This window comes from Homarus americanus, unplaced genomic scaffold (genome assembly GCF_018991925.1).
Source record: "Homarus americanus isolate GMGI-L3 unplaced genomic scaffold, GMGI_Hamer_2.0 scaffold51354, whole genome shotgun sequence".
In the NCBI taxonomy this organism is placed as follows: domain Eukaryota; kingdom Metazoa; phylum Arthropoda; class Malacostraca; order Decapoda; family Nephropidae; genus Homarus; species Homarus americanus.
In genome coordinates this window covers 641,589-665,000 of record NW_024750910.1, presented here as the reverse complement: position 1 = coordinate 665,000, position 23,412 = coordinate 641,589, and the positions used below count along the sequence as shown (strand labels likewise).

Sequence of the window (23,412 nt, the reverse complement as noted above, 5' to 3'; positions counted from 1 at the left end):
TTAGTGCGTCTGTGTCTGTCTGTTAGTGCGTCTGTGTCTGTCTGTTAGTGCGTCTGTGTCTGTCTGTTAGTGCGTCTGTGTCTGTGTGTTAGTGCGTCCGTGTCTGTCTGTCAGTACATGTGTCTGTCAGTGTGTGTGTGTGTGTGTGTATGGAGAAGATGACAGAAGTGAATGACAGTAAATAGTATTGTAATCTACCGTCTATGTCTCTGGGCTCCACGTATGCAAATTACTTCACCTGTGACTTTACTCCTAAATGTACATAATGACCGACTCACAGTACATAGGAGTTAAAAGAGCCAAGACATTAAGTTTGAAGGATCCTCTCTCTCTCTCTCTCTCTCTCTCTCTCTCTCTCTCTCTCTCTCTCTCTCTCTCTCTCTCTCTCTCTCTCTCTCTCTCTCTCTCTCTCTCTCTCTCTCTCTCTCTCTCTCTCTCGTATTACTATTATTATTATTATTATTATTATTATTATTATTATTATTATTATTATTATTATTATTATTATTATTAGTAGTAGTAGTAGTAGTAGTAGTAGTAGTAGTAGTATCAGTCATATTAACCCTTTCAGTACGATGACTTAATCCTTTCAGTACGATGACTTAATCCTTTCAGTACGATGACTTAATCCTTTCAGTACGATGACTTAATGCTTTCAGTACGATGACGTAACCCTTTGATTACGATGACCTATTTCCTTGAGTAAGATGACCATGTGATGGAGCGATTAAGTCATTGTACTCAAGGGTTTAAATAACATCTACAGTTACGGAATGATACGTGTTATAGTCATGTTGTGTTGACGTAGTAATATCAATGTTGTTTACCTGTGTTGTACCTGTGTTGTACCTGTGTGTGTGTACCTGTGTGTGTACCTGTGTTGTACCTGTGTGTGTGTACCTGTGTGTACCTGTGTTGTACCTGTGTGTGTACCTGTGTCTATACCTGTATGTTGTACCTGTGTGTATACCAGTGTGTGTACCTGTGTGTGTACCTGTGTATACCTGTGTTGTACCTGTGTGTATATACCTGTGTGTGTGTACCTGTGTTATACCTGTGTGTGTACCTGTGTGTGTGCCTGTGTTGTATACCTGTGTGTGTGGACCTGTGTTGGTCCTGTGTTGGCCCTGTGTTATACCTGTGTGTGTACCTGTGTGTGTACCTGTGTTGTACCTGTGTATGTGCTTGTGTATGTGTACCTGTGTTGTGGTGTACCTGTGTTGTACCTGTGTGTGTGTGTGCGTGTGTGTGTGTGCCTGTGTGTGTATGTGTATGCACCTGTTGTACCTGTGTGTGTGTATGTACACTGTGTTGTAGTGTACCTGTTTTACCTGTGTATGTATCCCTGTGTGTATGTACACGTGTGTGGACCTGTGTTGTGCCTGTGTTATACCTGTGTGTGTGTGCTTGTGTGTGTACCTGTGTTGTACCTGTGTTCTACCTGTGTGTGTGTACCTGTGTGTGTGTACCTGTGTGTGTGTACCTGTGTTGTACCTGTGTTAGCATACCTGTGTGTGTGTGTGTGTGTGTGTGCCTGTGTTGTACCTGTGTTATACCTGTGTGTGTGTACTTGTGTGTGTGCCTGTGTTGTACCTGTGTTCTACCTGTGTGTGTGTACCTGTGTGTGTGTACCTGTGTGTGTGTGCCTGTGTTGTACCTGTGTTATACCTGTGTGTGTGGACCTGTGTTGTACCTGTGTTGTACCTGTGTTGTACCTGTGTTATACCTGTGTGTGTGTACCTGTGTTGTACCTGTGTTGTACCTGTGTTGTACCTGTGTTGTACCTGTGTTGTACCTGTGTTGTACCTGTGTTGTACATGTGTATGTACCTGTGTGTATATACTGTATTACCTTCATAATTCTATTGGTTTTTATTGTACTGTGTGGGTCTATAGGATTATGTATGTGTACTGTACTGTGAGGATTAGTGTTGTATGTTGTGGGGTAAATACAGGTGCTGTTGTTGTTGTTGTTGTTGTTGTTGTTGTTGTTGGTGTTGTTGTTGTTGTTGTTGTTGTTGTTGTTGTTGTTGTTGTTGTTGTTGTTATTGTTGTTGTTGTTGTTGTTGTTGTTGTTATTATTATTATTATTATTATTATCATTATTATTATTATTATTATTATTATTATTATTATTATTATTATTATTATTATTATTATTATCTCAAAGTAAAGTAAAGTTCATCAAATAAAGTAGGTGAATAAAGGTGTTTTTTTTAAACTCTATCTCTCTCCTACTTAAGAGATAATTCCCATCACCTTACTATCTCTACTTTCTCTTATCTCTCTCTCTCTCTCTCTCTCTTTATGTTCTTTACGTTTTCTTTTTTTTACTTTCTCTCAGGACCACCAACACTTACGCATAGCTATGTATCTATCCATCTACCTAAAGGGAGAACGAGAGAGAGAGAGAGAGACCTACAGGTCGCACTTGTAACTTCAATCTGTCGACCTGAAGAAGTCCCTATGCCTTCCTCAGACCACATGACCTGATCTCAACACCTGTAACTCCTCCGAACATCCAGTACCTGGCGACCTTTAGGTGGACCTGTGACTCATGGGGGCGTGAGGGGTGTCCACCTAATACCTGGCGACGTGTAGGTGGATCTGTGTGACTCGTGGGGGCGTGAGGTGTCCACCTAATACCTGGCGACCTGTGGGTGGATCTGTGACTCGTGGGGGCGTGAGGGGTGTCCACCTAATACCTGGCGACCTGTAGGTGGATCTGTGACTCGTGGGGGCGTAAGGGGTGTCCACCGAGTACCTGGCGACCTGTAGGTGGATCTGTGACTCGTGGGGGCGTAAGGAGTGTCCATCTAGTACCTGTAACTCGTGGGGGCGTGAGGGGCGTCCACCTGGTGCTCAATATGCAACATGAGTGAGCAACTGGTTGACCGAAACTCAAACCTCCCGTCCCTTGGCCCAGTCGAGCGTAAACGTTATGGTGTGCGCGCGAGGTGGGCTGTCAAGTAACGTCACTAGACCGTAGATGTTATGGTAAGTGTGTAGAATGTATTGCCCCCACCACAACCCCTCACCTGTCGTAATGTAGTGTAGTCGACCGTAGATGTACAACGTATTGACCCCCCCACCAACCCCTCACCTGTCCTAATGTAGTGTAGTCGACCGTAGATGTAATAATAATAATAATGGTTGCCCTTCGTGCAACGAGGCTGGCCGGTCCAAGGGCCACCTAGGCGTGAATTTGTTTAAGGTGTAGAAGCTGTTGCCAAAACAACAACCACACCCTAAGTTAACGAGCTGCATGACCCAGTGTCAAGGACTAGTCCCAGAAGACCGGACAACTCGCCAACTACACTGGCTAACCATTACCCCGGAACACAATTCTCAGATCGATTAACATCCAGGTTCCCAATTACTGCTGGGTAGACAGCCAAATGGCGTAAAGAAACTTGCCGATAGTTTCACCCTGCCCGGGGATCGAACCCGGGTCCGCACGCTTGCGAGGCGAGCATGCTGACCATTACACCGCATATGTAGAACATATAGTATCCCCCACCACCACTCCACCCCTCACATGTCGACTGTCGTAATGTCGTGGTAGTCGACCGTAGTAGATGTGGATGACTTGTCCGCCAGGTGGGTGGATTTGATCCTTAGATGCTTCGTTATAGATGTGTAGGTAGTAGTGTTACTACTACTACTACTACTACTACTACTACTACTACTACAACAACTACTACTACTTAAGCCATACATATCGTAATATCCAAACATCCGTACCTACATAATAACAACGAATAACGAATTATCTAAGCATACCATTTCACGAAATATTAATGATTTATTTACCTCAATAGAAACTGGACTGTGTAAATATATATCTACTTATTATCCTTCTTGTAATTTTCTATGGGTTGGATTATGGTGTATAGAAACTTATAGATAACAGGGAAAGAAAGGGGTAATGGAATAATAAGGAGAAGAGATAGACGAAATTTTCAAACGTTTATTTAATTTATTCGCTTCTTAACATACAAATACAGTAGGTAATGTGAAATGGAATAATTGCAGTGATTCATAATGTTTCGTATACCTTCACTCTTGTAAACCAAATTGAATCGTCAAGATGACACGTAACGAGATGATTCCACCCTTTAGCCACTCCACACCACGAGCACCACATAACGCAACACCTCGACACACAACAATTGAACTTCTACGTATAAACAAAAGCTGTGGGAGGAGAAGGGGGAGGAGGGGTGATGGAGGGTACATAAGGGAATAGGGTAACCTTCCTCCTATCTACCTCCTCTTCCCCCCCTCCTCCCTGTTGCCCTTCCACCACCACCCCAACCTCCACTTCCCCCGCCCCGGTGACCCCCCCTAGACCAGGGTCCTGAGGCGAGGCTACAGTAGTGTTGCCGCCACGCTCGTGCTGGCAGGACCGCCGTCGCTCGCTCCTCTGGACAACCCGCCAACTCGCTCACCACGACTCGACCATCATCAGCGACTCCCACATATGCAGTTTTCTCTCTGTAACAGGTGTGCTGACGTCGTCGATCACGCGGAAGGATATACAAAATCATCGGATCATTCTCCCAGTGCATTTAAATCAGTGAGGAATAATAATTAAAAGAAGGCCCAGAGGAACATGGCTTTCCAGTGGATTTTCAGAAGCTAGAAACTGAAAAATGATGACGTATAGATTATTACTGTGAAGTGTAGCACGCATGTGGTGGACGGACGCTGGAGGTGCTTGATAGTGTGTTTGTTTGTGGTCTACCTGTTTGTTGGCACCCAGAATGGCTCTACTTGACCTGACGCTGCCTCTCTGGAGTGCCACTGTCCTCCTGTTCCTCTCCTCCATACTTCCTCTTGGTAAGTATTCGTTCCTCTTGAAGTTGTACATATAGCATTCTTATTTATTTGCTTGTGTTTGTCTGTATTTAATCTTGAATTCCTTGACAAAAGTTTTGTCAAATGTGTTCACGTTCTGTCAATAATAATCGAATTTGTCTCCGACTCGTTTGATTCTTAAGGAAAGTCAACATTTCATTATTTTAAAGTAAACACCACACCTGAAAACACCGTTAATTATCCCAGTACGTAAATAATGATCATTACCTAATTAACGGATTACTAATTATCACCTGTCATTAGCAATCATCATCGTTAACCATCTGTCAAACTTAATTTTGTCTTTACTCATAATTATCATCATAATAATCATCCTGTCATAAGCAATTATCATTATTTACCACCATTACCGCTCTGTAATACGTAACTGGTATCGTTCACAATTAGGGATCATACGTCATACATTATTGTCATAATATACAAATCATCAATCATACACCATTTGGCCTTGACTATCACTATCATTCTATATTTGTTATCATTATACCATACGACATATGTCACTGGTTCATGCCTATCATCCTTAAGCTTCCCTGAGTGTCTTCCGCCTGCATTAAAGTTCAGGTCGAGTAAAACTAAGTCCTGCTATAACCTTCCAAGACGCATCACTCTCCTCCGTCAGGTGCTTGGGAGCTGTGATTCGCCCTCCCTTGATGCCAAACACCCATTAGCGTTTGTGTAGGGAGGCTCTCAAGCAGCGATTCTAACTTCCTGCCGTGTGTGAGGGGGTCTTGCTTCCCACAGAGAGAGTTACGTAAAGTGTTTGTGTAAATGCTTTTAAAGGGTGATTCTTATACTCTTGTGCTTGTGCGGAGGGGTAGGGGAGGGGATTTTAAGGGGTGATTCTCATTTGCTTGTGTGAGAGTGAGAAGGAAGGGGATTCAGGTTAGGATTCTTTGCACTTTCACTCCGTCCACAGTCATATCAGCGCTTTTGTAAGTAGTTTATAATATGTGTTTTTAATATATCAAAGTGTGTCCAGGGGATGATAATTGCTGTCATGCAAGAGTTTGTCTGGTGTGCTTTCATTCATTGGTTAGACATGATTTGACTTTCAGAATCTCGGCAATTCTATTTTATGGTGTTTCAAAGCAGTGATTCTTGCTTCACACTCGCCATGTCCAGTATATTGTGCTTCCAAGCAGTGATATATATGTACCTATACGTCAACAGACTCGTCAGTGCTTGCTATATTGCTTTCAGCCAAGGATTCTTATTTTCTAGCCATCCAGAGAATCAACAATACTTGTTTAAGGAGCTTAGAAACAATAATTCTTGCTTCTTTACCGATGAAACACATCAACGGTTTCGTTTTGTGCCTTAAGGCAGTGATTCTTATCTCTGGCCACCAAGGGGCCTGTTCTTTGTGTTTGCAAGCATTGATTCTTGCTCCTCTGCAGTGTTCCTTGACACCTGACCCAGCCCGTCCCTGTTCCCTTAAAGGTTCCCTCGTTTCTTTTCCTCTCTTGACACAGGTATTAATAGCTCGCCTCGGTACTGTCTCACGGCAACTTTGATGCCATTTTAGCCGCCATATTTGTGTCCTTCGCCTTCACTCCTCCCAGTTAGGAGGACAGTCTATCGTAAGAACCTTCGAGAATTCGTGTCCTTGGCTAGTGTTGGTGGGGTCTTGGGGGAGTGTCAGCCCGTGGGAATAAACTGGCTCAGTGGGCAACCCCATATTTGTAAAACCCGTCTGTAATTGGTCAACAGGAGAGGAGTTCTAAACGTTTCTTAAGATGATTATTTGTCGTCAAATTATTTCCTTATTCATATGATGATCTTGAGTTGTATATAAGGTAATTAATTATCGGGTTGTGGTCCATGTTACCTTCTCCTTACCTCATTTACCTGTGCTTAAAGCCTAAATTAACATCAATTTATCATCCATGTTTATAAAAATATCAGAATAACATAACATCTGCTTCTATAATCTAACCTTTGCTATATAATCCGGTATAATATACATAAAGGCTACATAAATAACTTCCTTCTTCTTACAAACTATACATAATTACACAACACCGAGTCACGAACCACAGGTCGATGTAATTATAGATTCAGTATGATCGATAACAACCTCTGACGTCCATTGATATAATTTAATCACAGGTTCGATATCGACAAATTGATATCCACCAATCAGAATTCAGATAGATATTTTACCGACGTATCAAAATATCGCTTCTGATGGAATAAGAGGATTGGTGGAAGTTTTATTGAGCGTTAGTCTTTGTCAGTGGGGTGGGGGGAGATGGGGGGGGGGCGGGGTTAAGTGTGTGTGTGTGCTTGATATTGGCGAGTAGTTTGTGTTATTAAAGGTGATTTGTGGTTGATAATTCGCCTATTTTACGGTTAATTTGTGGTTGTTACTCTCGTTTTGAAGTGTTTCCGGTTGTCATTCGCTTTGTTTTTTTTTTCAGTGTTTTTGTTGATGATTTTGGTTGAATGTTTGTTTATTACGGGTTTTATGTATGTCCCTTTGTTGTTGTTGTTGTTGTTGTTGTTATTTTCACTCTTTATTTCTCTGATAGCAAGTGATTCCTATCGATAGTGTTGTTATTGTTATTTTTCTTTTGTTTATGACTTCAGCCTATAATTTATCTTTTGTTCATTTCAGTTCTTTCAGCCGTCCACACTAACCCTTTCCCTGATAATTATATTACAAGAACCATTACTAAATTGCACGTGTCTCCCTGACCCAAATATCTTCAAAATAATATTATCATTACAGGTAAAATTATCTTATTAATATCTATAGTGATGTGATTGCATCTGTGTACGTTCTGGTTATTAATTTATATTTTTTTTTATCGTCTAAATTTGGAAGTTCCAGCTGGGTGAAGGAGGAGGAAGAAGTCAACTTGTGCGCTTTTTATCGATTCTGGTCGTGACGAGTCTGTGATGCGGTGTATGACTGCCATTTGCGATACTACAGAGAGAGGGGGAGGGGGGCAGGACAGGAGGGAGAACGAGTGTGTATTTCCTCTCTATCGTTTGCTTCCTCACCTCGATCTGCTTCCTTGTCTGTCATTTACACCTTCAGCTCGCTCCACAGTAAGAAAAGAGAGAGAATCCTCACTCAGATCTCTCTCTTTCTCCCTTGCTGTGTGCTGGCGGCATAGGATGTACCCCCGGTGTGGTCTGAGAACGTCATAGAAAGCCTCTCACTGTAAACATAAATTATGAACGTTAGTGAAGGAGAAACGTTTAGAAATCATTAATAGTTACGAGGAACACCTGATTTTTTTTCCTACAATATACTTTGTGTTGTAACCTCACACGGCAGGGTTTTTTTTTTCTTACCACTAATACCACACACGGGGAAGGATATCTAGTGTATGATATCTCACAGGACACGTAGGATTTACCGTGACTTATTAACACGCAGGAGAAGGGACTTGTTGTGTCGATATCTCACACGGCAAAAGGTTATTACCGGCTCCCTGTTAACACGCATATTGAGGATATATCGTGTAGGATAACTCACACGATACGTAGGATTTGTTGTGTTATATTACCATGCTGAGGGTAGGATTTGTGTTATATTACCATGCTGAGGGTAGGATTTGTGTTATATTACCATGCTGTGGGTAGGATTTGTATTGTCGTTAACGGAGAAAAATATAACGTAGTCTTAAATGAAAAAAAAACGGGATTTTTTTTATTATTGTTGTTGTTGTTCGTGTAAGCTAAATCCCACTTAACTTGAGGAAGGAAAAATACAGGTGGGATTTTGTTAGCTGCTTTTGTTGATGGGATGTTTTCATGTACAGGGGTGGAGGTGGTGGTGTTAGGGTGAGTGGGTGGTAGGTGGTGATGGTGGGTGGATATGATGGGAGGAGGAGGATATATCTGTAGGTGGTGGGTGGGGTCAGTGGGCGGCGGGGTGGGTGGTGCATGCGTGGGAGGGGGAGGGGGATAAACTGCCTCTGTTGGTCGTAGTGGTGGTAAATTACGTAGTAGTTATGGTAGTGTGGTGAGTGGTTTTTGATCGTGGGGATAACTGTGGTGGTATTGATGGTGGTGGTGGCGGGGGATAATGGTGGTAGTGGTGGTGGCCCGTGGGAGTAGCGGCGGTGGTGGGAGGGAGAGATGGTGGCAGCCGGACCACCATTGTGTTAAACTCTATGGGAATCGCACGCCACTTTCACACACACACACACACACACACACACACACACACACACACACACACATCCTTCCGCCAATAACTGAACTCTCCATCAATTCTCTCCCAATTCACCAACAGCGAAAAAATTTATATATTTATTTAGTAAAAAATATACAGATGACCGAGGCTCCTGATTTATGCATAATTTCCCGGAGTTGTATTGTGTTGTTATTATTGAGAGACAAAAATACTGTACTTTTTGCTTCATATAATAGTTTTTTTTTTTGACGTGATATTGCGTGTTGAGGTTCACGGTAATAGTGGTAATGAATGTTGATGATGATGATAACAATGATGATAATAACAATAATAAAAATAAGAGTTCACCAGAATAATAATCATCACTTACTGTTCTCTTCTGGTTGAAGCTTAAGCAAAGGCTACCAGGGATCAACACTTGAGTTTTAGCTGCAGATAATAACGAAGTTAGCTGAAGGAGATAGCTTTTATTTTCTTTACTGTTTCATAGCTGTGAGTGTAACTGTTTGTTTATGGAATCTTCATAGCTCAACGGTTAACAATTCTTTATTGATAGCTTTATGGCTGGGATCCGTATGTTTGTGTTGGTGTATAATCGGTATCTTTAGCTTTTTAATTTGGTTCAATAACTGTTGACTGTATTATTTTTTATTGTTTATAGTTCATCAGGTTTTATTGATTCTAGCTGGGAGAAGGAGGGGGTTTATTTCTGATTGGCGCCTTTTGTGTTTATATTCTGTGCTGTTTTAATTTGTTTTATAGCAAATCTACACATTATTATTGTTGTTTTTGTTGTTGTTACTGATGTTAACTGTTATTAAAGATGATGCATTACCTCGTGAATATATGAAAAGATCGATCAATATTTTCACATCACTTTAATCATACATTTTACACCCAACCAGTAATCATACACAGACATACTACAGCGTGGGTGTGTATTTCCCTCTGTTTACTGTATGCTTGTAAATACTGTAGTGGCACTATACACACCCCGTTATACACCTTGCTCGGGTGTGAATATGCGAGCCTTAATGCGCAATTTAACATACTTGTATTTCCAGGAGGATATATTTACATTACACTTAACATAATCATATTTATACCCTGGCTGGCTGTTAGCATACATTATGTGTATATCCACACACACACACACACACACACACACACACACACACACACACACACACACACACACACACACACACACACATTCCTACACCTACACAACACACACACACACACACACACACACCTACACACACACATCCACTTTAGTCTATCCTCTCTATCCTGTGGTCTCACCTGGGTTGTATATGTGCCTCGTATTTAACCTAACCGTATTATATGTTGTTCTATGTTGGTTGTAAGTATAACGTACTCAGGGAGGCACACACGGGTTATACCTCTGTTATACCTGGCATATTATGTACACCTTCTGTACCTCCCCTTTAATTTATCCCCGCACCTGTAGTATCATTATATTGAACCTAATTAATCGTACGTATATTGGTTCTGAGTTGTTATAGTTAAAGACACACACACACACACACACACACACATACACACACACACACATGTATCCCCTTTAGTGTATCGACGCAGCTCAAGTTAAGAAGTACATATCCCAGTCTATAGAATCCATAGTCGCTTGAATTTATCCTCGTCATTTGCATGTATCACCATGGAGACGTTCCCCAGGAGAGGTGCATCTCCTCTACTACGATGAGGGAGACGTGATGCTGGCGCCGCTTTCCCTCAGGTGGGTGGGTGGGTGGTGGGGTGGGTGGTTATAGACTGATGTTGGATGCTACACAGGTACTCTTCTGGAGTAGGGGCGGGGCTTTATGTAGTCTATGTAGGTGCTATGGGGGAATTCTAAATCATTTTTAGCACTTTCCTGTAGAATTTTGGGCACTTCCGGGGATTAAGGTATGTTGTTGGGTGTACTTCCTATAGGTCGCATGGGGGAGTCTTCGCTTGTTACGGGTGAGCAGAAGTACTTACCGGAACTGTCGTTTGGTAATGGAGGTTGGTAAGTAGTTTTTTGATGATGTGATGGTGTTAGTGTCAGTTACCGTAGGACTATGCCGGTTCTTTCGTATGCTCTCACGTACTTTTGAATGATGCCGGGTACTTTCTACGAGGTACTGTCCTGTTGTTAGTCCTACTAGGTACTTCCTGACGCAAAGGGAGAAGTTACGACTTTCACTAATGACTCGCGGATGCTATGAGGTACTTAACGGCGACACTCCCAAGCAAATTGTCACTGTGTTAAGCTCCTGCGCGAACCAAGGGGCACTGTCGGATGTTATGACGAGACTGACACTTTCGCTAACTACTGGCCAAGGCGGAAAGTAACAGCTAATAATAATAGTAGTGGTAGGAATAATAATAATATATAATAAACAAGCTCGCTATATACAATTCCATCTACCAAAGAAACACACGGAAGAAAAATCAATCCAGAAGGAAGATAAATAATGCAATAATAATGACAGGTGACACTTGTGGTCTGGCTTACGTAAATAAATCATCTTTATAATAATAATGATATATAATAGCGTATAATAACCTATAATAATGATTTTTTTACATAAATATAATGAGAATTATGACAACAACTGCCTCTTGAGCGATGTGTATACAGTTTATATATGTATACTTTATAGTTTATATATGTATACTGTATATTATAAAGGTCAGGGTTGTCGATACCTCCGGCGACCGCAAGAGATGAATCTGGTCTCCGGCAACATCCTGCGGTTTCACATCTGCGGTTTTCTGAGGTTGTGGTTTCCAATCTGTGGTTTTGTCTCGGCCTGGGAACAATTCTCCTGCCCCCCCCCCGCACGACACCTCCCTCCCTCATTATCTCGCTTACATACGAGCAGCCTGTTAACTTTTTTTCTTCCCTTCTTCTTGTTTTACATGTTCTTGATCTTGTTGTTGTGATTATATTTTCTTCTTTTTTCCTCTTTCCTCTTCCTATTTTCCTCCTCTTCATCTTATTCTTCTTATTATTATTATTCTTTCTTCTTCTTCTTCTTCTTCTTCTTCTTCTTCTTCTTCTTCTTGCCTTGGTGTTCTTTTTCTTCTTCTTACCCTCTCTCTGTTATTTCTCTTCTTCTTCTTTCTATTTTCTCCCTTAACCTTATTTTCCTTCCTCCTCCTTCACCCCCCCCTCCTCCACCTCCACCTCCAACCATGAGAGAGGAATACTAACACAACCACCAGCTGTCCCTAAACCGGTCTTTGATCAGTTGGACTCTTATTACCCGCGTCTTGCCTGCGTATTGTCTCTCTTGCATGCGTATTGTCTCTCTTACATGTGTATTGTCTCTCTTGCATGCGTATTGTGTCTCTTGCATGCTTATTGTGTCTCTCATGTCTTATTGCCATCTCTTACATGCGTATTGTTTCTCTTCCATGTCTTATTACTATCTCTTACTTGCGTATTGTCTCTCTTACATGCGTATTGTCTCTCTTCCATGCGTATTGTCTCTCTTCCATGCGTATTGTCTCTCTTGCATGCGTATTGTCTCTTCCATGCGTATTGTCTCTCTTGCATGCGTAGTGTCTCTCTTCCATGTCTTATTACTATCTCTTAAATGTGTTCTACCTGTCGTTTTTATTCCTCCTGTTGCTGATCTGAATGACAATCCCAGTGAGATGTAATAATTTGTTTTGCTATTTTTTTTCTCTTTCGTGTTTATTTTTAACCGGTGAGTAATGTTTCTTTTATTGCTTTGAGGTTTTATTTTATTTGTTTATTGTTAGTTTGTTTTGTTGTGTTGATGTTTTTTGTTTGTTTGTTTGTTTGATAATTGTTTTGATTGGATTTTTGTTTTTTTGTTTAGGGGAAGGAATGAAAGTGAATGAGGGGGTTTTAGTATGTGTGTGTGGTATCTCTCTCTCTCTCTCTCTCTCTCTCTCTCTCTCTCTCTCTCTCTCTCTCTCTCTCTCTCTCTCATCCTTCACATATCGTCACTTGTCCCTCAACCTTCATCTCTCACATTCCCTCACCCCTCGCATTCCCTCCACACTCCATAATCCCTCTCCTCTCACACTCCCTCACTCTCCCTCTCCTCCCACACTCCTTAATCCCTCACACTCCCTCACTCTCCCAGGTACCAGGATCACCACTAATTACCACGACATCCGGACTCTGACGCCCCTCATGCAGCATCTTAATTGAACACTACACACTATTCTCTCTCTCTCTCTCTCTCTCTCTCTCTCTCTGCTCACTACCTCCCTCTCGCTCTGTCTCCATCCCCCTCGTTCATCATTTCCTTTCCTACTTCCTTCTCCTCTGCCTCCTTCTATCTCGCTCCTCCTCCCTCCGTTTGCTTGCTCCTTCTCTCTTTCTCTCTCTCCTTCCTTTCTCCCTCTCCTCCCCCCCCCTCCTCCTCCTCCCTCCCTCCCTACCACCCTCTCACTTATTCGCTCCTCCCTACCACCCTCTTGTTCCCTTACTCTCTCCCTCCCTCTCGCTCATTCGCTCCTCCTTACCTCCCTCTCTCCTTAGCGCCATCTCTCACTCTCCCTGCCTCGACCCATCTCGCTCTCCCTCGCTCCCTCTCACTCCTTCTCCCTACCTCCGTCTTGTTCCCTTCCTCTCTCCCTGCCTCCCTTCCTCGCGCTCACTCGATACTTCTCCCTATCTCTCTCCTTGTCTCACTCCATTCTTCCTACCCTCTCTCTCCCCCCTTCCCCCATTATCTGCCTCCTTACCTCCATCCCCTCACTCAGTCTCGCTCTTATCCCCCTCTCCATCTATTGTTTCCCTCCATCACAGGTTAAAACTGCCTCAAAGTCGTGTTGTTAGAATCTTAAGTTACTGTCCTTTTTTATTTCGACGACAACGCCCACCACCGATAGTACAGTATTTATCCAATAGGTTTACTAATAGACATCGCCAGTATTTATCATCAAGGGGCTGACCTATGAACATCGCCAGTATTTACCATCAAGGGGCTGACCTATGAACATCGCCAGTATTTATCATCAAGGGGTTGACCTATGAACATCGCCAGTATTTATCATCAAGTGGTTGACCTATGAACATCGCCAGTATTTATCATCAAGTGGTTGACCTATGAACATCGCCAGTATTTATCATCAAGGGGCTGACCTATGAACATCGCCAGTATTTATCATCAAGTGGTTGACCTATGAACATCGCCAGTATTTACCATCAAGTGGCTGACCTATAGTTATCCTTGGTATTTATCATCAAGTGGTTGACCTATGAACATCGCCAGTATTTACCATCAAGGGGTTGACCTATGAACATCGCCAGTATTTATCATCAAGGGGCTGACCTATGAACATCGCCAGTATTTATCATCAAGGGGTTGACCTATGAACATCGCCAGTATTTATCATCAAGTGGTTGACCTATGAACATCGCCAGTATTTACCATCAAGTGGTTGACCTATGAACATCGCCAGTATTTACCATCAAGTGGTTGACCTATGAACATCGCCAGTATTTACCATCAAGTGGCTGACCTATGAACATCGCCAGTATTTACCATAAAGGGGCTGACCTATGGACATCGCCTGTGCCCAACTTTAAGGGGCTGACCTCTATACCTTGACCTGGCTCACCTTAATGACATGTTTCCTGTGGGTTACACCTGTAGCAGCGCACGACGATGGGGATATAAATTTACCTCTTCCTGGCCGCCGATATTTGTAGGTCAGACCCTTAACAGGACCAAAACTACAGTATTCTTAGTATATAGAGAAAATACTCCCTGGCGATGTTTAAGCCAGCCCCTTTAATAAGACATCATAACAATCGCGGGGGGTAGAATAGGGCGCCCCTTTGTGTGGAGGAGCGCCCGGATGTACTCACACAACCAGAGGAAATTCTTAAAATCAGGGAGATAATTGAGCCAAACCGGCAACCCCTCCCGGTGCCTATTAAAGGAGCTTCACATCGACGGAAGTTGCAAATGCCCGCTGGTCAACCTGGCGGCGGCACGGTGGGAGGGAGGGGGAGGTTGGGGTAATGAGACGCAGGGATTGAGAGGGAGGGAACAAGAAGGAGGAGATGTTAGAAGGAGAAAAGGGGGGGGGTGAAAGGGAGGGGCATTTAGAGTGAATCGGGAGGGAAAACAGAAGTGAGACGGAGGGAGAAGCAGAGATGAAAGAGAGGGAGAGGTAGAGGTGAGAGGGACGGAGAGGTGAGGGAGGCAGAGTTGAGAGGAATAAAACCAGAAGTGAGAGGGGGGGGGAGAAACAGAGATGAGGGAGAGAGGCAGAGGTGAGAGGGACATAGAGGTGAGGGGGGGAGGTAATGAGAGGATGTGGTGGAGACGGGAGGTGCGTGATGAGGGAGGCGGAGGTCAAGAGGTTGAGAGGGACAGTGGTAGTGGTGGCCTCAAGGGGATGGGGGTTAGTGGTGTTAGCCTCGGGGTGGGGTAGTGGTTAGTGGTGATGCTGGTGGTGAGGGATGGTGATAGTTACCTCAGGCGGGGGGGAGGGAGGGAGGTAGTCAAGGAGGTGGATACTGTGTGTAGTGCTAGTGAGGAATAGTGGTTGTGTTGTGGGTAGAGGTGAAAATGCTAGTGTAATAGTAATGGTGGCTCTAGTAATAGTGGTAGTGCTGGTTATAGTATTAGTAATGGTGGTAGCCTTGGGCAATGGTGGTGGACTAGGTTAGGTTAGATCTGGTCTGGAGAACGATGAGGAAGAAGAGGAGGAGGGAGAGGAGGTGTAAAGAAGATTAGAGAGAGGAGTAATGAGGAGAGAGAGAGAGAGAAGAGGAAAGGGAAAATAAGAAAAACATTAAGAAGAACCAGAGAGAAATAAACAACAACAACAATGACAAACAGAAAAATAAACTGACATAGACAGATTTAGAGAGAATAATAAAAGTTCGTAAGATAAGATGAGAGAACAGACAGAAAGACAGACGAGGTGAGAGATAGAGATAGGGTAAAGGAGGGAGAGAGGGGGGGAGGGTATGTGAAGGAGGGGGGTAGAGGGGTGTGTCTGAGGGATGGAGAGGGAGGGAGGGTGTGTGAAGGAGGAGATGGAGGATGTGGTAAAGGCAGGGGCGTGATGTGGGTGCCGAGGTCAAGAGGTGGAGGAGGAGGAAGAGGGAGAGATGAGGATGATGTTGGGAGGTAGAGGTGACCTGACAATGCACCCAGGAGGCAAAGTGAAGATGGGGGATGAGAAGAAGAAGGAGGATAATTGAGAGGAAACAAAGGACAAATAAAAGACAAAACTAACATAGAAGGAGAGAAAATGACGATAATAAAGATAACGTGATAACATAAAAGAATTGAATAAATATACAAGAAGATGTACATGAAAGGAACCGATGATGATGATGATGATGGAGACGAAGAGAGAGGAATAATAATAACACAGGTAAATATCAGAAAGAGGTTGAATGAAAACAGACAAAGAAAATGACAGAGATGGACTTAGAATAATATCACAACAAAGCGTTCCTATAAGTCGAGCACCTGATATGTCCCCGAACTCTGCAACCATCCTCCTCTCTCCTCGACCCACCCACCTCGCCCCCCACCTCACACGCCCCCCCACAAGGTTTAGAAATAATCAGGTTATGTCCCAGTTCTTGGGGCGACCAATATTCCTTCTCCATGTCTCAAAAATATCTGGCATCTCCTTCAAGAATTATTATTGCTTACACACGATGGTTCTGCCACGTACACAGACACGGCGGCACGGACAGTTGTTTTATATGGCGCTAAGTGATTAAGATGTCCGTGAATAACAACAAACATTAACACTAACAAAAATAATAACTAACATAAACACAAATAATTATAATGATAACTAAAAATAATACTAATAATAAATAACAACAACAATAATAATAATAACAACTAACAACAATAATAAGAACAATAAACAATCACAACACTATAAGCAAAAAGCTAAAATAATAGCTACTCACTTGTTTTACGCGCCCGAGTGCCCGACTGGAGAGTGTAATAACGAACACGGTGTCTCTTTTTGCGTGTGTGTGTGTGTGTGTTGTTTCCAAGACCGACAGGAACTATAGAGGAAACTTAATTATAGTCTTAACACAGTAGGAATCATTATATAATGTAATCAGTATTATTTTCCCTTTTATGAGTTTGTATGTTTCTTGAAGTTACTGTCTCTATCTGTCTACGTTTTCTTACACTGTCTGTCTGTCTGCATATTCTTACACTGTCTGGCTGGCTGTCTAAATTTCCTTACTCTCTCTCTGTCTGTCTGTTTCTCGACGTTTCCTTACACCTTGTCTGTCTGTCTGCGCTTTCTTACAGTTATTGCTATTGGTTGAGATTGTTATTGTGTTTTCATTGGGTGAGAAGGCCTTACGCCGGTTATCTTATCAAAATATATTTATTTTATTTGTGTTATGACAGGTACAGGTAGTAGGAAGAGATACAGGCTAGGATACAGGGATATAGGGTGCAGTTACAGGTACAGGTTAAGGTTACAGGTAATATATAAAGATTCGTCGTACAAGGATAGAGGGACAGGTGTATATGCTTAGGTACAGGTATACATAGATGTGGGTTACAGGTAAAGGATCCAAATACAGGTACAGCATCCTAGTACAGTTACAGTTGGAAAAAATAGAGTAATTTTTTTTAAGTTTTACTGTAATTAAGACAATTTACCTGTACCTTCACCTCTGTCATTGTCAGCAGCTGTTCACCTGTCTACATTATAACTAAGACAATGTGATGATGAATAATTAATAACTATAATAACACCACCACCACAAACAACAACAACAACAACCATAATAATAAAAACAACAATAAATACACCAGTGATAGAAATATGAACAATAATACCACCGACAACAACCTGCCTTCATAATAAGAGGCTTAATGACGTCAGCCACAGCGGATTATTTTTTTACTTTTTCTTATAAATTAAGACTAAAAAAAAACATTTAAGAAAAAAAAAGAGAGAAGAGAATACGGTGTGGGTAATTACTTTAACCCACTTGACATGCAGGGGAGCGTGGGAGAAGGCCGGGGGCTAGTGAGGTGAATTGGGGAGGTGGGTGAGGTGTAGTATGGGGAGAGCGTGAGAGGTGGATAGGCAAACAGGAGAGAGGGATAGATGGTAGGGATAGGTAGGTGGGAGATAGGAGAGTGGGGAGGGCAGTTGAAGTTGACGGCGAAGAAGAGGAGGAGGGGTAAGAGGAGTGAGAGGGTCTTTTACTCCTCTTTAATTGTCACAGACGTTCTCCAGGGCCTTAAGTAGCTGGTCGATGGGTGAACTGTTCCTCCACTCTCTCTCTCTCTCTCTCCACTTCCTCCTCTCACGTCCATTCCTCCTACTCTCCCACCTCTCACTCTCTCCCTCCACTCTCCCACCTCTCACACTCTCTCGCCTTTCACACTCTCTCCCTCCACTCTCCCACCTTTCACTCTCTCCCTCCACTCTCCCACCTCTCACACTCTTTTCCTCCACTCTCACACTCTCGCCTCTACCTCTCTCCTCTCTCCTCTCACCTCTCTCCCTCCACTCTCCCACCTCTCACACTCTCTCCCCCCACTCTCCCACCTCTCACGTCCTCTCCCTCTCTTAGTCTACCCACACCTCCTTGTCACTCACCCTCTTCTGTCTCCCTCTCCATCCTCTCCCCCTCTCACCTCAACCTCTCCCCGCCCTTGTTTCTTAATTGTCCGCTTTCCACAAACTCATTAAAACTGAACTAGAGACACAATTGAAAGAGAGAGAGAGAGAAAGAGTGAGAGAAAAGGTAAGAGAAACAACGTGAAGAGAGGAGAGAGTGAAAGAGATAAGAGAGGGTAAATAGTGAGAAAGGGGAGATAGATAAATGCAAAGAGATTAGAGTGAGAGATACAGAGAGACACAGATAGACAGACGTGAATATAATGCGACGCGAAGATGCAATAGATATACATAGTCTTTTACACACACACACACACACACACACACACACACACACACACAGAGCTCACGTAGGAGTACACATTTTCCACCATGCCCTCCTGAATATACGTGATACATATATACATAACGTTGTATCTAATATAAATACTAATATACATCTTGCAGGAACATAATGAATGGATGGGTGATATTACTCCCTCTCCTAACACAGTACAGTATGCAGGGTCTCTCTCTCTCTCTCTCTCTCTCTCTCTCTCTCTCTCTCTCTCTCTCTCTCTCTCAGCACCGTTACGCACATCTCATCATCCTTTCTAATATTCTTCCAAACTCGATCTTTCTTTTTTTCTTTCGTCTCACTCAAACAATTCAAACTTACACTTCATAATCACTCTCTCACACACACATGATGGCAGAGCGAGACAGAATAAGGCTGGAACCTCTTTATGTAGTCTTTGCGGGACGCCCTGGAGTGTAAGTCATGCGTGGTGGCTTGAGGCAACTTTTTTTTTTCTTTAATTCTTTACTGTCGTGTTGTGGTTGTATTCACGTCCATCATAGAGGTAAAAATTCTGCTTTTGTTTGGCTTGAGTAATAGAGCTTTGTTTATGAGTAGTTTTCTTTTGTTTTTGATTACGCGTAAATCGGATGCATGCGTCTTCACAATCGGATAGGTTAGTGCGAACGCCCTCTAATTTGTAAACAAATAATGTTGTCATTGGGAGTTAGTGGGGAGGGGTGGGGTGGGGTGGGGTATTAGAAGCGCTTGGGAAGAAAATATAATCTCTCCTTATAGTATTTTTTCCAGGACGGTAATTTATAAACACGGGTGATGTAAAGTGCACCTGAAAATGGTTTTAGGGACCCTCAGGCTTCCTACACTGATCAAGTTAGCTATTAGTGTTTGCGTTTAACTCACTTCTTCCGCTAAGCTTAACCAACTTATTATAATTAAAGCTTAAACGATACTAATTTGTTAAAGGTTTTCTTATCCTAGATGGGATTTTTTTTTATTACAGGTGAGAAAAATACCTTGTTTTTTCTCACTTTTTTGAGGGGGGATAGAAAAATACTACACACACACACACACACACACAACATACACACACACACACTGCTGCGGGGGATAATAACGCGGCCGGCAGACAGACTAACCAATAACAGCCTCGGGCGAAGGTGCTGGTGTGGGAGACAATGAACTAGTCTCTCTCTCTACCCGCTGTTACTGTGCTGTTAATGCGGCTGTTAGCGGGCTGCTATTGCTGTTTCTGAGACTGTTATATACTTCTGTTATTACTGTTACGGCGGCTGTTATATAATGCTGTTAGCGGTTGTTATTGCTGTTATGGAGTCCCTTATTCTGCTGTTATGGAGGCTGTTACGAAGGTTGTTATATTGCTGTTAGTGATTATTGTTGCTGTTACGGAGTCTGTTATCCTACTGTTAGTGGCTGATAGAGCGTCGTTAAAACACTCTTTATATGGGAGTTAGGCGTCACAGCTGGTAGAGAATTAGGACATCTTGTTTAGTTTGTTATTCTTATGTTACAGTGATCATATATTTTTGGTCATGTTGGTCAACTGATTGCGAGTGTTCTCTATGTCCACTACAGAGAAAAATTAAACATAAGAATGAACTAGTTACGAGGAAAATTTAACGTCATATTATACTCGTATTTCAAACTATAAAGGACAATTTAACATGGGAATTTATCTCCAGTTACAAGGAATATTTTAACGTTAGAGTTTATCACATTTACGAGAATCTAGAACCACATTCTCAAAAGTTCTCTTCATATCATATCTCATCTCATATATTTTCCCCCTACTGAATGAATCACTGTGAGCTTCAATGATACCAAACAAAATGGTGTTAAAGTTGCAATGGGACTGTAACATGGCTGTAGGTGTCCTCTCGTTCCTGGTTGTGAGGAGTCGTAGGGAGGATTGTGATGAGGAGGTCAAGTTATGTCGAATATAATGATGTTAACTGAGCGTATATTTATCGTAAATTTATGTCGTCTGATTGATACATTTTTAGTCGTGTCCGAGACCAATGACGGTGGGGGGGGAGGGGGGTAAGGTGTGTGGGGGGGGGGTAAGAGGTGTGTGTTGGGGGGGAAGAGGTGTGTTGGGGGGAAGAGGTGTGTTGGGGGGGTAAGAGGTGTGTTGGGGGGGGGGAAGAGGTGTGTTGGGGGGGTAAGAGGTGTGTGTAAGAGGTGTGGGGGGAAGAGGTGAGTGTTGGGGAGGAGGGAGGTAAGAGTTTGGGGACATCTAGAGATTGGTCGCCACCTTCCTCCCTCTCTCCCTCCCCCCACTACTTCATGCCTTCTTTCCTTAATCCCTCTCCCCACTTCTACCCCCTCCCCCTTCCCTCCCCTGCAGCACCTCTTTTTCCATCTCCTCTTTCTCCATCTTTTCACCTCCCCCTCCTCCCCTCTTTCTTCCTCTTCTTTCTCCTCCTCCTTACTGTCTTGAACTTCCTCCTCCTCCTCCTCCTCCTCCTCGTCCTTTTGCACATCACCACCCATCCCCTTCCTCCTCGTCACTCCCTCCCAGCACGTCTACATGACTACTCTCGGCCAATAGAAAGTCTCTCGTCGGCGTGAATAACAAACACACACACACACACACACACACACACACACACACACACACGCTCACACACACACACACACACACATGACTGCCAGTTGTCTGTCTTTTTCTTTGTGCCTTGATAAATAGACTGTTAGGAACTGTTACTGGATGTGTTACCAGTCTTGAATTGTTCAGATTTGTTTTATAACGTGACCAGTTTGTTTACGTTTAATTAACTGTCAGGAACCTACGACTGAGTTTGACAGTTACAATAAGCAGTTTACAAATCCATTACTAAATTAATCAATTGACTGTATCGGTGGTTACAATATGCCCAATCAAATTTCAAACCAGTTAAGAGATAAAGATTGTCAATATTTATCCAGTTAAAAGCCATAACTGTAAGTGTCTGAGATCACCATTCCCAGTTACGTTGTCGAGGCCCAACAGTTCCAATTAACAGACTGTCAGGAAGGGTAACTGTGAGTGTGTATGCAAACTCTCCAATTCCCAGTTAGACGCCCTGTCTGACTGGCTACCAACCTCACCTGCGACAGTTAGATCTAAAAATCCATATTTATCGTTGCCAGTCACAGTCAAGAGATGCGACTGTAAATACGTATAATCACCAGTCACTTTTGCATGGAGGTTTATACTAACCTTAAGAAATATAATAAAACTTACGATTAAATATAAGAAAAAAAAAATACGATAAATCCTAAGATAAAATATAACAATACGACAATAAATAAGATAAACATTAATTGAAAAATATCGACGTAGATAATATTTGATAAAACTTACGGCGATAAAACAAAACAAACACACAAAAAGCAGTAAAAATACAGTATATTTAGTTACGGTAAAACACACACACACACACACACACACACACACACACACATACATACATATACAATAAAATCTTAGCCACAATAAGAAATTTACGATATGTTTGTTTCTGGGTGGAGGAGGGGTTAGGGGTGCTGTAATCTATGTCTTTGAGAGAGAGAGAGAGAGAGAGAGAGAGAGAGAGAGAGAGAGAGAGAGAGAGAGAGAGACTAACTGTACCCCAACACTACCTTGACTTGGTTCCAGGTGTTCATCTCATTCTCCACAACTCACTGAGGCACCAAACTTCCCAGCTGATGGCGTGACCAACTAGACTGTACTGCTTGTAGTTGGCCAGTCAAGGAGGAGGAAGAGGAAGAACAGGAAGAAGTGATGGGAGGGGGATGTAGGAGGAATGAATGGAAGAGGAAGAGGATTGAGTGGTAAAATAGGAGGAGGAAGAGATAAGTGAGAGAGGATGAGGAAGAGGAGGAATGAGTCGGAGAGGAATGAGATGGGTGATGGATGATGGAAAAGGAGAACAGAGTAGGAGGGATAGAGAAGAGAGGAAAGGGGGATACAGAAAAGAAAGAATGATACAAAAGAGAGGGGAAGAGAAGGAGGAAGAAGAAGAGGAAGAGAGTAGTGGGAAGACGAAGAAGAAAACAGAAGTACATCCTCGATCATTCTTCCTCCTTCCCTTCCTTCTTCTCTTCAGTCTTGTTCTCTTTCTTCCTCATCTTCCTCCTATTCTTCATCCTCCTCCCTCTCAACCGATCACCTCCATCTCCCACTTTATGTCCTCCTCCTTCCTCCTCCTCTCCATCCCTTTACTCATCCACCTCTTCTTACTCTCTACCTCTCCAACCTCCTCCTCCTCCCTTTCTCATCCACCACTTCTTTCTTTCCCACATCTTCCTCCACCTCCTCCTTCTTCACTTCTTTCCTCCTCCTCCACCCATTTCTCCTTTCCATCTCCTCCTCTACCTCCTCTTTCATCTCCTCTTCTTCTTCCTCCTCCTTCCGTCTTGTTCACCTGTTCAATAGTTTT

The 23,412-nt window shown here is 42.9% G+C and overlaps 1 protein-coding gene across 1 annotated transcript in view; it reads left to right on the top strand.

The window, feature by feature from the left end:
• Positions 1-4,391: 4,391 nt before the first annotated feature.
• LOC121854498 (nephrin-like) overlaps positions 4,392-23,412 on the top strand; it is a 146,078-nt gene continuing 127,057 nt past the window's right edge. Inside the window, exon 1 of the mRNA XM_042349179.1 lies at positions 4,392-4,841. Coding sequence (XP_042205113.1) covers positions 4,766-4,841 — 76 coding nt within the window. The 5' untranslated portion in view covers positions 4,392-4,765. The remainder of the gene's footprint in view (positions 4,842-23,412) is intronic.